General features: G+C 47.0%; 1 protein-coding gene across 1 annotated transcript in view; it reads left to right on the forward strand.

Annotated features, from left to right (window-relative positions):
* Positions 1–1,132: 1,132 nt before the first annotated feature.
* The window catches only part of TCTN1 (tectonic family member 1), a 32,917-nt gene continuing 20,507 nt past the window's right edge, over positions 1,133–13,542 (forward strand). The window contains exons 1-5 of the mRNA XM_084762755.1: positions 1,133–1,469; positions 4,582–4,702; positions 9,508–9,638; positions 10,985–11,136; positions 13,234–13,333. Coding sequence (XP_084618881.1) covers positions 1,223–1,469; positions 4,582–4,702; positions 9,508–9,638; positions 10,985–11,136; positions 13,234–13,333 — 751 coding nt within the window. The 5' untranslated portion in view covers positions 1,133–1,222. The remainder of the gene's footprint in view (positions 1,470–4,581; positions 4,703–9,507; positions 9,639–10,984; positions 11,137–13,233; positions 13,334–13,542) is intronic.

Here is a 13,542-nt window from a genome sequence, read left to right on the forward strand (position 1 = left end):
AAGGTGCCGCCACATTCGGCCTTTGAGAACTTTTCACATAATGGTAGGAAGCATGGGACTACAGGACTAGGATTGAGGAGGGGCTGGAGAGAGGTGTTGAAGTTATTTTTATAAAACTATGTTTCTCTTTCTTTCTTTCTTTTTTTTAGCTTATTTCTTAACCTGACTATCACAAATACTTGAGACTCTTTTATAATATAAGGCTTCACAATACAATCTGAGCAGCTTAAGTCTGTTTTTAACACTCTATACTATTTTGTCTTACTCCTTACTTGCACTTTGTAGCTTTCTGCTCCAGCTCCCCTGATCTTCCTTGGATCCCCTGGTTGAATTCCCCCACTTCCTCTCCTAATTCCTCCTCCCCTGGCTGGCAGGAAGTCCCGCCCTATTCTCTCTCCTGCTCATCGATTGGCTGTAAGCTGCTTTATTGACATATCAGGAGGACAATTGGGGAGCAGAGTTTACACAACGTTTAGACAGTAAATTCTCAGAACAAAACTTGCAACCAGACTTGAGGGGTAAAGAAATCAGCATTTAAACTACACAATAACCTCATGCCTACAGAGCTGACCCTGTTAGGAGCAAAGAAGGTAAAGCCAGTGACCTGAGGTAGGGAATTCTAAGATGGTGGCGATGTGACAGAAGTCCATACTCCTTTGAATGACCCAAGTCGCTTCTAAATTTCCCTTCACTCATCCGCTGCGGGGTCTTTGTTTTGCTTTTCCCAGACAGGGTCTCTCTGTGTAGCCTTGGCTGTCCTGGACTCATTTTGTAGACCAGGCTGGCCTCGAACTCACAGCGATCCGCCTGCCTCTGCCTCTGGAGTGCTAGGATTACAGGCATGCATCACCACGTCCGGCTCCGCTGAGGGGTCTTTTTAGAAATACTTCTAGGCTCTGCCCTAGACTTCATTAACTCCGAATTCTATGAGGCTATAGCTGGCTCATAGGATCTACATTTTTGAAACCGCCAGGCAGCCCGCAAAGTGTCACAACAGAAGTTTACACCCTCCGGTTTTCCTGGATCCTGGCCCCGCCTACAGCCCCAGGAAGTCCCCGCCCCTTACGTAAGCGTGGGGCCTTAAGCCCATCCCCACTGATCTGACTCTAAGCCCCACCTCCTCCCATAGACTAGCGCGGCCTTGCGAGCCCTTTCCCGTGATGCCTCGCGCTCGGCTGTGCCTGTTGCCTAGCAACTCACAGGCCTACGTCCCGGGCGCGGGATGCTGTCCTCAGCCATGGGGCCCCGGGGTCTCCAGCCACTCCTGCTGGTGCTCCTAAGCTGCTGCGCCTCAGCGAGCACCCAGGTCGTGGCCACTCCGGCAGTGGGCACTCCGGCAGTGACGAAGGAGGATTTCAACTCCACCGAGGCCACCCCCGCCACTCTCAGGCCCTCCTGGTCGCCCAAGACCACAGGGACTCCCAGGGCCCCGGAGCTCTCTGACCCCAGGCCCACCCCGGTGACGGACGGTGGGTACCAATGCTAAACTCCCTGGAACGGGTAGACCAATGAGAACGTAGGCTCAAAGTTCCATCCTTCTCAGCCTCACAGAGACAGAGAGACACACACACCGGATCATCTCCGGCACACAAATACGGAAAGCGGGGCTAAGTTACCCACTTTCCCACATAATTTGGAGCAGAAGGCTGACTCTGCAGTGGAGTACTTCAGAATGAGTTGTGGGCGTTACTTGTAGAAGGAAAAGTGCTAAATGTGCATCTTAGTCCTCTCCAAGACACACAGACATGAGAGGTGTGGGAGAGCATCCGAGTGCTGGTTAGTTAACTGAGAGCTCCACAGACATTTGCACGGTAATGAAGTATACTCACATTTTACACTCCTTTTCCCCGTAAGTGGAGTTATTAAACACACCTGCTTCGTTCTTATCCAGTTACCTACAAGGGTCTGAAGCTTTGACAACAAATCATAGTTGTAATTTTAAACACATGAGGCGGCGACTCGCTTTCTTTTTCCCATCCCAGTTGGAGAATTGTGGCGTTATTTTAGTGAGCATGCGCAGGTGCCCTTGGCTAGAGAGAATCTTATCTGGAGCGGGAGCACTTTTGTCTCTAGGACTAAGAAAGCCTTATGCATTTATCAATAAATGTCCCTTCGTGCTTTTCCAGAGCATTATATACCTTTGGGGGGGGGTTCTAGAATTTTAAAAAAAATATTTTTTTAATTGTGTGTGTGTGTGTGCGCGCGCGCCCATGCCCATGCGTGCACATGTGCTCTTGGCCTCTCAGAGGGCAGAAAAAGTCCTCAGAGCCCCAGGAGCAGGAGTTGGGTGGTTGTGAGCTGCCTCACTTGGGTCCTGTACACAAGCACTATGTGCTCTTAACTCGGGAGCCATCCCTCTGGCCATCCCTCTTACCATGTCACCTGTCTCTAGAGCTGGTTTTCAAATTGTGAAACCATTCATTCATACAAATAAGACTGTTATGACGTCCTGTCAGTGTTTGACTAAAATTATTTTCTTTGTTTGTTTGAAGCTTGAGATTGTTTTCCCAAAAAAAAAAAAAAAAAAAAAAAAGGGAAACAAAACATTACAGTTTAAATTCGACCCAGGTGGTGGTGGCGCTCACCTTTAATCCTAGCACTCCAGATGCAGAGGCAGATGGATCTCTGAGTTCGAGGTCAGCCTGGTCTACATGTAGAGAACAATTCCAGAACAGCCAGGACTACACAGAGAAACCCTGTCTCAAAAAAGAAAACAAGGGCTGGGGAAATGGCTCAGAGGTTAAGAGCACTGGGTCGTCTTCCAAAGGTCCTGAGTTCAATTCCTAGCAACTACATGGTGGCTCACAGCCATCTGGTGCCCTGTTCTGGCATGCAGTGCAGGTGAAACACTGTATACATAATAAATAAATAAACCTTGAAAAAAAAAAGACCAAAAACAAACAAAAGATTCAGTGATGCGTTAGCTGGGGAAGTGGAGGAACCATGGTGGTACACACCTGTGACCCCACAGTTTCTACACTGAGGTGGGAATAGGAGGCCTCAGGAAACAAAGAACAAGCAACAACAAAAAAATAGAGGCCCTGAATTTAGTATTTTCCTCCCTCCTCACAATAATCTATGCCATGAGTTCAGTTTGCCTTTCTTTCTTTCTTTCTTTCTTTCTTTCTTTCTTTCTTTCTTTCTTTCTTTCTTTCTAGATTTTTATTTGTTTTATGTATATAAGTGCTCTGCCTGCATGTACACCTGCAGGCCAGAAGAGGGCATCAGAGCACATGTAGATGGCTATGAGCCACCATGTGGTTGCTGGGAATTGAACTCAGGACCTCTGGAGGAAGAGCAGCCATTGCTCATAACCTCTGAGCCATCTCTTCAGCTCCAGTTTGTTATTTTCATGCTGTGGTTTGGCTTAAAATAAAACAAAACAAAACAGAGTTTGGTATTGGTTTTTTTTGTTTTGTTTTGTTTTTTCGAGACAGGGTCTCTCTGTGTAGGTATGGCTGTCCTGGGCTCACGTTGTAGACCAGGCTGGCCTCGAACTCACAGCGATCCACCTGCCTCTGCCTCCTGAGTGCTGGGATTAAAGGCGGTTGCCACCACGCTCGGATTATTGGTTTTGTTTTTTAAGATTTATTTATTTTTATCTTACAATGGATGTTTTGCCTGCATGTACATCTGTGTACTATATGTGTGTCTGGTACCTGCAGAGGCCAGAAGAGGGCATCAGATCCCCTGGAAGTGCAGTCACACATGGTTTTGTACTGTCCTGTTGCTTCTAGGAACCAGATCCTCTGAAAGAGCAGCCAGTGCTATTTTTTAAAAATGTTTGTTTGTTTGTTTGTTTAATTTATTTATATAAGTGCTCTATCTGCATGTACACCTGCGTGCAGATCACATTATAGATGGTTGTGAACCACTCAGGATGTCTGGAAGAGCGGACAGCACTCTTAACCGCTGAGCCATCTCTCCAGTTTCTCTGTTATTTTTTCAAATGGTTTTCTCCATCAGCAAAATGAATGAGTGTGGCAATAAAATCTATAATGAACTGAAACAGTGTGGTCAAGTTCTCAGTCCCCTGTGCGCTCAGAGACTTTTGGACTTTTGGAGGAGGCTGTCTCCTCTGTACATGTAGAGGTTCTGTCTGTTAAATGGGGTTAGCAGTGCAGTACCGAAGAGTCACAGTGACTGTCAGAGAGATTAAGTCAAAGTTGCTGTGGGGTGGGGGAGGGGTGTCCCTGCTCCTCCTCCATGCTGTATTATTCTGTTGTAAATTTATTACCCTATAGTGTAAATTTTTAAATAGAAAAAGGACATTTTAAACCAAATTAGGAGCATTTGATTATTGTCAGGAGCTTCTGACTGTGAGATCAGCTTCAAGGCAGGCCGGCTGTGTGAGGAGAGGGATGAGGTTGCCACAGCATTTCCTTTGGAATCTGCCATGAAGTAGGAGTGTAGGCAGCTGTGGCCACCTTAGGGAGACACTGATGTGGGTCCTCACTTTCCCACCAAGCACAATGCGAACCAGACATTTTTGTGACTTTGGTTTCTGGAACCCTTCAGTGGCAGGGAGCAGTAACAGCCTACTTACTGGGACCCTCTGAACCCCGTCGTCTTATTCCGTAGTTGCTGCTCTGTGTGTCTGTGACCTGCTTCCAGCACAGTGCGATGTCAACTGCTGCTGTGACCCTGACTGCAGCCCCATGGATTTCAGCGTCTTCTCTGCCTGCTCAGTCCCAGTTGTCACGTAAGCATTCGACAGGGAGTTTTGTCTTGTCTTGTTTTTAAAGATTTATTTAATATTTATACAGTGTTCTGCCTGCATGTACACCTGCAGGCCAGAAGAGGGCACCAGATTTCATTATAGATGGCTGTGAGCCATCATGTGGATCCTGGGAGTTGAACTCAGGACCTTTGGAAGAGCAGGCAGTGTTCTTAACCTCTGAGCCATCTCTCCAGCCCCTGACAGGGAGTTTTGATGGCAGTTTGACCAGGAGGATAAGATTTGGGGACAGGAATTGTGTCCCACACTATTCAGAAGCCCTACTGTGTAAATTGTGTGTGTGCACGTGTGTCTTGAGGGCTGGGTATACACATGGGCACAGTTGCCTCCTGAGGCAAGAGGAGGGTGTTGGGTCCCCTGACCTGGAGTAACAGGAGATTATGAGCTGCCCAACATGGGTTCCCAACATGGGAACCAAATCAGGTCTTCTTTAAGAGCAGGACAGAGTTTTAACTAACTGCTGAGTCATTGCTCTGGCCCCTTTACGCTTTTGAGACAAAGTTTCTCTGTGTAGCCCTGGCTTTCCTGGAACTCACTATGTAGACCAGCCTGGCATTGACCTCACCTGCCTCTGCCTCTCCAGTGCTGGGGTTAAAGGCATAAATCATAATACCTGACCCATGTACAAGGTTTTTAAAATTACACTTTATTTTCTTTGTGTGGGTGTGTATGCTCATACTATGGTGCCCCTGTGGGTCTGAGGACGACTTTAAGGGTCACTTTTTCACTTCCTTCATGTGGGTCTCGGGTCAAACTCATGTCATCAGACTTGGCCGTGGTGCCTTTACCCCCTTACCACCCAAATACAGTAACTTTAGGTAATGACTCTACCATTTAGGACACAGGATGGCCAGCTTTGTAAAGGGCCAGCTGGGGAGCGTGGCAGTCTTCAGGAGGCTCGGGGGTGTGTGCTGCAGCTGAGCAGACGCTGCCGCTGATATATGAAGGAGCAGGTGGGCCTGCGTTCTATAGAGCTTTAGTTATAGAAACAGACTTCAGCTATGCATCCCTAAATCTCTCAGAGAAAGACTTCAAACGTTTTAAAAAATGTTTTTTAAGCTGGGCGTGGTGGCGCATGCCTTTAAACCCAGCACTTGGGAGGCAGAGGCAGGTGGATTACTGTGAGTTCGAGTTTGAGGCCAGCCTGGCTTACAAAGAGAGTTCCTGGACAGCCAGCGTTACCACACAGAGAAACCCTGTCTCAAAAAAATCAAAAAATTAAAAATTCATTTATTTTATGTATATGAATGCTCTATCTACATGTATGCCTGCACGCAGAAGAGCGCATCAGATCACATTATAGATGGTTGTGAGCCACCATGTGGTTTCTGGGAATTGAACTCAGGACCTATGGAAGAACAGCTAGTAGTCTTAGCCGCTGAGCCATCTCTCCAGCCCAAGACTTCAAAATTTGTAAATTAGTTTACTTTTTTCTTTTCTTTCTTTCTTTTTTCTTTTTTCTTTTTTCTTTTTATTTTTATTTTTTGGTTTTTCGAGACAGGGTTTCTCTCTGTAGCCTTGGCTGTCCTGGACTTGCTTTGTAGACCAGGCTGGCCTCAAACTCACAGGGATCCACCTGCCTCTGCCTCCCGAGTGCTGGGATTAAAGGTGTGCACCACCACTGCCCGGATAAGATTAGTTTTCTTTATGATTCCCCTCCCCCAATTATGAACCAGATTAAACTCAACTCTATGTAGCCACAGCTCTCTGGGACTCTGGGGAGGCCTGAGGCAGAAGAGACCTTATCTCTAAAAAAGAAAGAAAAAAAAGAGCAAAAAGTCCTACTGCTAGTTTGTGGAGTGCCCCCATTATACAGGCTTCAGGTCACAAAGTTTCCTTATGTCTGTTAACTGACACCCGCTCATCCTATCATATGACAACTTGGGATGTGTTGGTGAGCATCCTGGGTGAACCTGTCCCCATCAGATGGAACCTTCCTGAGCACAGAAATATCCCTCACCGGTGCAGTCAGTGCCAGCCCAGCTCCTGCCACACAGTGGGCCTTCACCACCTAGTGTTAGAGCGCTGGCCTTGCATGCACCAGGCTCTAGCTGTTTGGTCTCTACTAATACACTAGTGGACTAGGTTAATAAAACTTTTGGTTTCACTTCCAGTATTGCTAGCCTTTCAGGCAGACACCAAGCTAGAAACCTGAGGCTCCTGACCCTGGCCTTTTTTTTTTTTTTTTTTTTTGCAGAGCAGGGCCGGGCACAGGCTAGGCAGAAGTGTAGCTAACTGCACTTAGCTATCTTCTAAGCTTTTGTAAACACCTTCTCTTAGCACTAGGGACATAAAGCTGAGTCGTGCTTTGCCCATGGTACTTTTTTTCCTTTTCTTTTCTTTTCTTTTTTTGGTCTTTTGAGACAGGGTTTCTCTGTGTAATAGCCCTGGCTGTCCTAGACTGTCTTTGTAGACCAGGCTGGCCTTGAACTTACAGAGATCCACCTGCCTCTGCCTCTTAAGTACTGAGATTAGAGGTGTGCGCCACCAGGCCCAACTGCCCATATAACTTTTAAGAGCTTACATTGGGTGAGCGAGAGGGTGAATGAGGCAGGGCTTTGAAGAACACCGGGGATGTGGTCAACTTCAGCTGGGCCAGGGAACACTTTCTAGAAAGGACGATCCAAGCTGTGTTGGCTCCCAAAGGTCAAACAGATTGTGCAGCTGAAATTGGGGAACAGGCATTCTAGGCTGGGGCCTAGGCTGGACAGGTAGCTGAGATAGAGAAGGTGGGGATGAGAGCAAGGCAGGGTGGCTCAGTGGGTAAAGGTGCTTCCTGCCACCCCTGCTGTCGTAAGCTTGAGTTCCAGGACCCACGTAGTAGAGGACTGACTCTTGTAAGTTGTCCTCTGACATCTACACATGTGCCATGGAAAAAGTATGACACACATATGCAATAAAAATACTTTAAGGAGCAGGGCGTGGTGGCGCATGCCTTTAATCCCAGCACTCGGGAGGCAGAGGCAGGCGGATCGCTGCGAGTTCGAGGCCAGCCTGGTCTACAAAGTGAGTCCAGGACCACCAAGGCTACACAGAGAGACCCTGTCTCAAAAAACAAAACCAAAACAAACAAACAAACAAACAAACAAAAAACCTTTAAGGGATGGAGAGGTGGTTCAGAGGTTAAGAGCACTGACGGTTATTCCAGAGGTCCTGAGTTCAATTTCCAGTAACCACATGGTGGCTCACAACTATATATAATGTGATCTGACTCCCTCTTCTGGCCTGTAGGTGTACATGCAGGCAGAACACTGTACATATAATAATAATTACATTTTTAAAAACCAAAAAACACTTAAGGCCTGGGCATGGTGGCACACGCCTTTAATCCCAGCACTCGGGAGGCAGAGGTGGGTGGATCGCTGTGAGTTCGAGGCCAGCCTGGTCTACAAAGTGAGTCTAGGACAGCCCAGGCTAACACAGAGAGACCCTGTCTCGAAAAACCAAAACCAAACCAAACCAAACCAAAACAACAACAACAAAAACCTTTCTAGGGGCTGGGGAGATGGCTTAGTGGTTAAGAGCACTGCCTGCTCTTCCAAAGGACCTGGGTTCAATTCCCAGCACCCACATGGCAGCTCACAAAACTGTCTGTAACTCCAAGATCTGACACCCCCACACCAATGTACACAAATTAAAAATTAATAAATATTTTTTAAAAAAAACAACCTTTCTAGTGGATTGGAGAGATGGCTTAGAGGTTAAGAGCACTGCCTGCTTTCCAGAGGAAGAGTTCAATTCCCAGCATGGTGGCTCCCAACCATCTATAATGAGAACTGACGCCCTCTTCTGGGCTGCAGGTGTACATGTAGGCAGAGCACTGTACACATAATAAACAAATAAATCTCAAAACAAAACAAAAAACAACTTCCTACTAGCAGGGCACGATGGCACACACCTGTAATCCCCAGCACTCAGGAGAACGAGGCAGAGGCAGAGGCAAGCAGATCTCTGTGGGTTCAAGGCCAGCCTGGTCTACAAAGAGAGTTCCAGGACAGCCAGAACTATTACACAGGACCCTGTCTTGAAAACCAAAACAACAATAACAAAGCCCCCCAAAACAAAAAAAACTTCAGAGTATGTTTTTATTTTTATTTATGTATGTGTGTGTTTGTGTACAAGCATGTGTGTGTGTGTGTGTGTGTGTGTGTGTGTGTGTGTGGTGTGTAGTGTGTGTGTGTATGGTGTGTGTGTGTGTGATGTGCAGTACATACATGTGGTGCACACGGAATCCAGATGAAAGCATCAGATCTTCTAGAAATGGAGTTACAAGCAAGAGCTGCCTGATGTGGGTTCTGGGAACTGAATCTAGGTTTTCTATGAAAGCAGTAAGTGCTTAACCACTGAGCCATCTCTCCAGCCCCCAAAAATGCCCTAATCCTAATGCTATCCAAGTTGATGGAAAGTGCTCTGCACTGCACTCCACACCCAGCAGGTGCCCCTAAATGTTATATAGTTTTTGACATGGGCTCTCACTGTGTAGCTGTGACTGGCATGGACCTTGTGGTGTAGACCCTGAACTCACAGACCCACTGTCTCTACTGCCCCAGTGCTGGGGACAAAGGCTGTGCCACCACGCCCGATGGAAGTGAAGCTTCAGTCACACTTGAAACAGCAAATAAGTCCAAACGGACTCTGTTCTGACATCACCCCTTCATCAATGTCCCCGTGCTTGTCCTTATCACTGCGGTGATGGCGTCGGCAGGTTTAGAATGATCCGGCTCAGACTGTAGACTGAAAACTTGGCTGTGGTTGTCTTTAACTTCCAGGGGTGATAGGCAGTTTTGTAGTCAGAAGACTGCCATGTACTCAATGAATTTGACAGCAGCCCCTCCTCACCGGGTCTTTAAACTCATTGACCAGATCAACCCATCCGTCCTCTGCATCCGTACTTCAAACTGTAAGTATTTGAATTTGATAGATTTTGTGTAGCTCTGTTTTTCTTTTAAAAGTTACTTTATGGGAAAAAAAAACCCCCTCATTCGGGTCCGTTTAAAGCACCCATCCTGTGTTTTGGCTGTGTGAATAATTCAAACCCCAGGCTGATTTACAGGTAACTATAGATCCTTGGCACGCACCCTGTCTTCAAGTACTTGTGCTGTAGCTGCCTTTGCTTACCCTTGACTTCAAAGATGCTTATGCCACAAGGACATAGGAGTCCAGGTTGTGCCTGCATGTGCATGCATGCATGCGCACGCATGTGTGTGAGTGCACGTTTATTTCCTCTCAGAGTAATGGTTGAAGATCAGTCTCATCTTTAAATGTTACTTGTGGTTTCCACTTCCTTTTTCTTTTTTATTTTTACTAAGAGGATTTGCATGAATACAGGATCTTTATTTTTACCTGAGCGGTCAGCTCAGGCAAGTGTGTTGGTCCAGTGTGCTCCTGAGTGTGCTGTTGTCAGGGTAGCAGAGGCACACTCGGTGACTTTGTCAGCCAAACTTCATCACCTCATTCCAGTGTCTTTCCATGTTCCCTTGTGACTAAAGACCTGGAAGAGACAAGTGACAAGTACCTGTCTAAGCCATAACAGCAGCCAGTGAACGTATGCTCTCCCATCACACACAGGACAGGAGGCGGCTGCTGAGAGATGCGTCTTGTCTTCCACAGTCACCCAGAGAAAGTGTCGCCTACAAGGGGGGAGAAGCAGACTCTGGTCTGTGTGCTGGAGAAAGTGACCAGCCTGGCCCTTGGCTTCTGCTGTGCTATTTCCCTGTAGACCTTAGAAGCCATGACTACCATGCTATGGGTGCAGCCAGCTCTACTGATCCTCTTTGTTTATTGAGTTTTCATGACAGGGTCTTGCTGTGTGTCGCTTGCTGGCCTGGAGCTCACCATGTAGACCAGGGTGGTCTCACAGTCATGGTGATAGGGGTCCTGTTCATTTAGCAAGCTCAGAAAATCCTGAGAAATGGGTTCAGGGCAAACATGCAGGAAAACATTTTAAAATTGTATGTGTGCGTGCATACATAGCGCATGTGTGCATGGCTGTATGCCTGCCTGCGTAGGTTAGAGGGTGACATTTTTAGACTCACTTCTCTTTCCACTATGTGAGTCCTGGGAATCAAACTCAGGTTGTCAGGCCTGGCGGCAAGCACTTTTACATGCTGAGCCATCTAGGCAGCCCAGAAAGATTGGTTTCCAACTTCAGCCTTATTGCTACTAAGAATGATTTAGTTTCCAAAATTGACATGTCACATACGCTGTACATTTCTGCTGATTTCCAATGCTTTTGTCTAAAACCAGACAAGCCTGCGCTGTATTTCGCTAATCCGGAAGTGCCCGATGAAAACAATTTCGACAGACTGATGCAAGCGTCAGGTGGCTTTACAGTGAGTGCTGAGTCAGATGTTCCTTCAACTGCCATGTCAGATGCCCCACAACCCACTAAATATGAGGTAAGCCAACAACTTGATGGCAGTTGCTCATAGATCCTAAAATAATACTCTATCCTCTTTTTTTTTTTTTTTAAGTTTTTCGAGACAGGGTTTCTCTGTGTAGCATTGGCTGGCCTGGACTCACTTTGTAGACCAGGCTGTCCTCAAACATGTAGAGATCCACCTGCCTCTGCCTCCCGAGTGCTGGGATTATAGGCCTGAGCCACCACGCCTGGCGTGAAATACTCTATCCTTATAAGCTAATTTCAGTATCAACATAGAAAGCCAAACCACCTGCCCTTGGGACATAGGTGACACCACAAAGAGTCAGTGCTGCTCCTCTCAGACAAAGATCACGGAAAGTCAAGAGAGTGGTCACATTCTGATGTCAGGATTTGAGGTCACTTCTGCGTTGAATTTCATCTCTACAGAGTTTTCTGTTCTTTTTAATTCAAGAGGGTCTAGTGAAATGACTACAGCCTGCCTCTGGGCATGGGGAGTGGACTGCCTGCATGCCTGTTCCTTGTCTCAGAGTCTTATTTAGTTTTACAGACATTAGGAATCTGTATATATCTCTTGTTAGCAGACCTGTAAAATATGACTCATCAATGTTGAATGTACTTTTACTTTAAAAGTTGGGCTTACTGGTACCCACCTGGGAGGTGGAGGTAGGAACAGCCAGAGCTCAAATTTAAAGCAGCCCGAGCTACATGAAACCCTGCCTCAAAACAGAACAGAGGCATATTGGGAGTAACTGAGTGGTTACGCATGCGAGCTCCAAGCATGGAGACCAGTATTCGGCTCTCCACTATCCATGCAAATGCTGGTGGGCGTGTGGCGGCCTGCCCATCATTTCAGCATCGAAAGGTGGACATGGCATCCTCAGGAGCAAGCTGGCTACCGACTAGCTTTCTCTGCAAGCTCGGGATTTGATTGAGAGGCCCTGTTTCATTGAATAAGGTGGGCGAGTGATTGAAGATGATGCCTGACATCAACCTCAAGTCTCCTAGCATTCCCACAGACAGCCTGGGAAAGACACACTGCTGTCCCGTTTCACTGAGAGAAACAGACTCAGTGTCAGAACATCTTGACAAGCTGCCTTTCTGTGTATGCCCCACCATTCCGGTCTTGGCAGTGGTGGGGAGGGGACCCATGCTACAGACGTTTTCCCCGACACCCAGACCTTCTATACCTTTTTGATTGTTCTTCTTTCAGATTAGGACTTCTGTATAATTCAGCTGGTCCTTGAAATGATAATCTCCCTGTCTCTACCTCTGAGTGGAAGATTGACACCAGCCACTATCTATTCTTTTTTTTTTCTTAAAAAACATTGTTAGATGGTGCACACATTTAATTCCAGCACTTGGGAGGTAGAGGCAGGTGGATCTCTGAATTCAAGGCCAGTCTGGTCTACAGAGCCAGTTTCAGGACAGCCAGGGCTACACTGTGAAACCCTATCCCAGAAAAAGCAAAAATAAAATAATTATGTGTTTATGCTTATTTATTTTTGAACAGAGTCTCCCTATGTAGCCTTTACTGTCTGTTCTGGACCTCACTTGCGAAGACCAGGCTGGCTTTAAACTCAAAGATCTGCCTGGCTCCACCTTTTTTTTTTTTTCAAGACAGGGTTTCTCTGTGTAGCCTTGGCCATCCTGGACTCACTTTGTAGACCAGGCTGGCCTCAAACTCACAGCGATCCGCCTGCCTCTGCCTCCCGAGTGCTAGGATTAAAGGCATGCGCCACTGCGCCCAGCCCAATTGTTTTAATCTTAGAGGAAATTGTTACACAACAGTTTTGGCCCCGGCTGGGGCTGGCTTCAAACTCAAAAAAATCTTTCTACCTCTGCCTTCTGAGTGCTGGGATTAAAGGTGTGTTCCACCACAAATTTTATTTTAAAAAGGTATGTGTGGATGCAGTTGACATCTGAAGATGAGTTCTTTGTCATCAGGCACTGTGCTCAGCACTGCATCCCCAAACCTACAGCTATATAGGAGCACTGTGTGGCAGGTACTATGCTCAGCACTTTGTCCCCAAACCCACTGCTCTGTGGGCACTGCCATGTGTCCTACAGCGCATGCCAAGGAGCACCTGTCTAATCTATGGTGCTGTGCTTGCAGTATGGAGTCCCTCTGCAGACCGCAGGAGCATCTTCAGGGTCATTTCTGAGACTGCCTTCGCCTCTCACGTCATCTCTGTGTACAGACCAGAACCCAGCAGGTGAGAGAGTGCTGCTCTTCGTTACTCGCCTAAGCTTGTCAATTAAAAGCCTCAGAGGTCACTGCCTAAGGAGGTCCTTCACCCTGGTCAGTGACTGCCTGAGCATCTGCAAACGGTGACTCGTAGTTACACATGCCCAGGATTATAAATCTCTGCAGCGCTTGATACGGTGCTTACGTGCGCTGGTTGTCATTCTTCATGAGGCTGGT

The sequence above is a fragment of the Acomys minous genome (assembly GCF_964271855.1).
Source record: "Acomys minous genome assembly, chromosome: 16".
In the NCBI taxonomy this organism is placed as follows: domain Eukaryota; kingdom Metazoa; phylum Chordata; class Mammalia; order Rodentia; family Muridae; genus Acomys; species Acomys minous.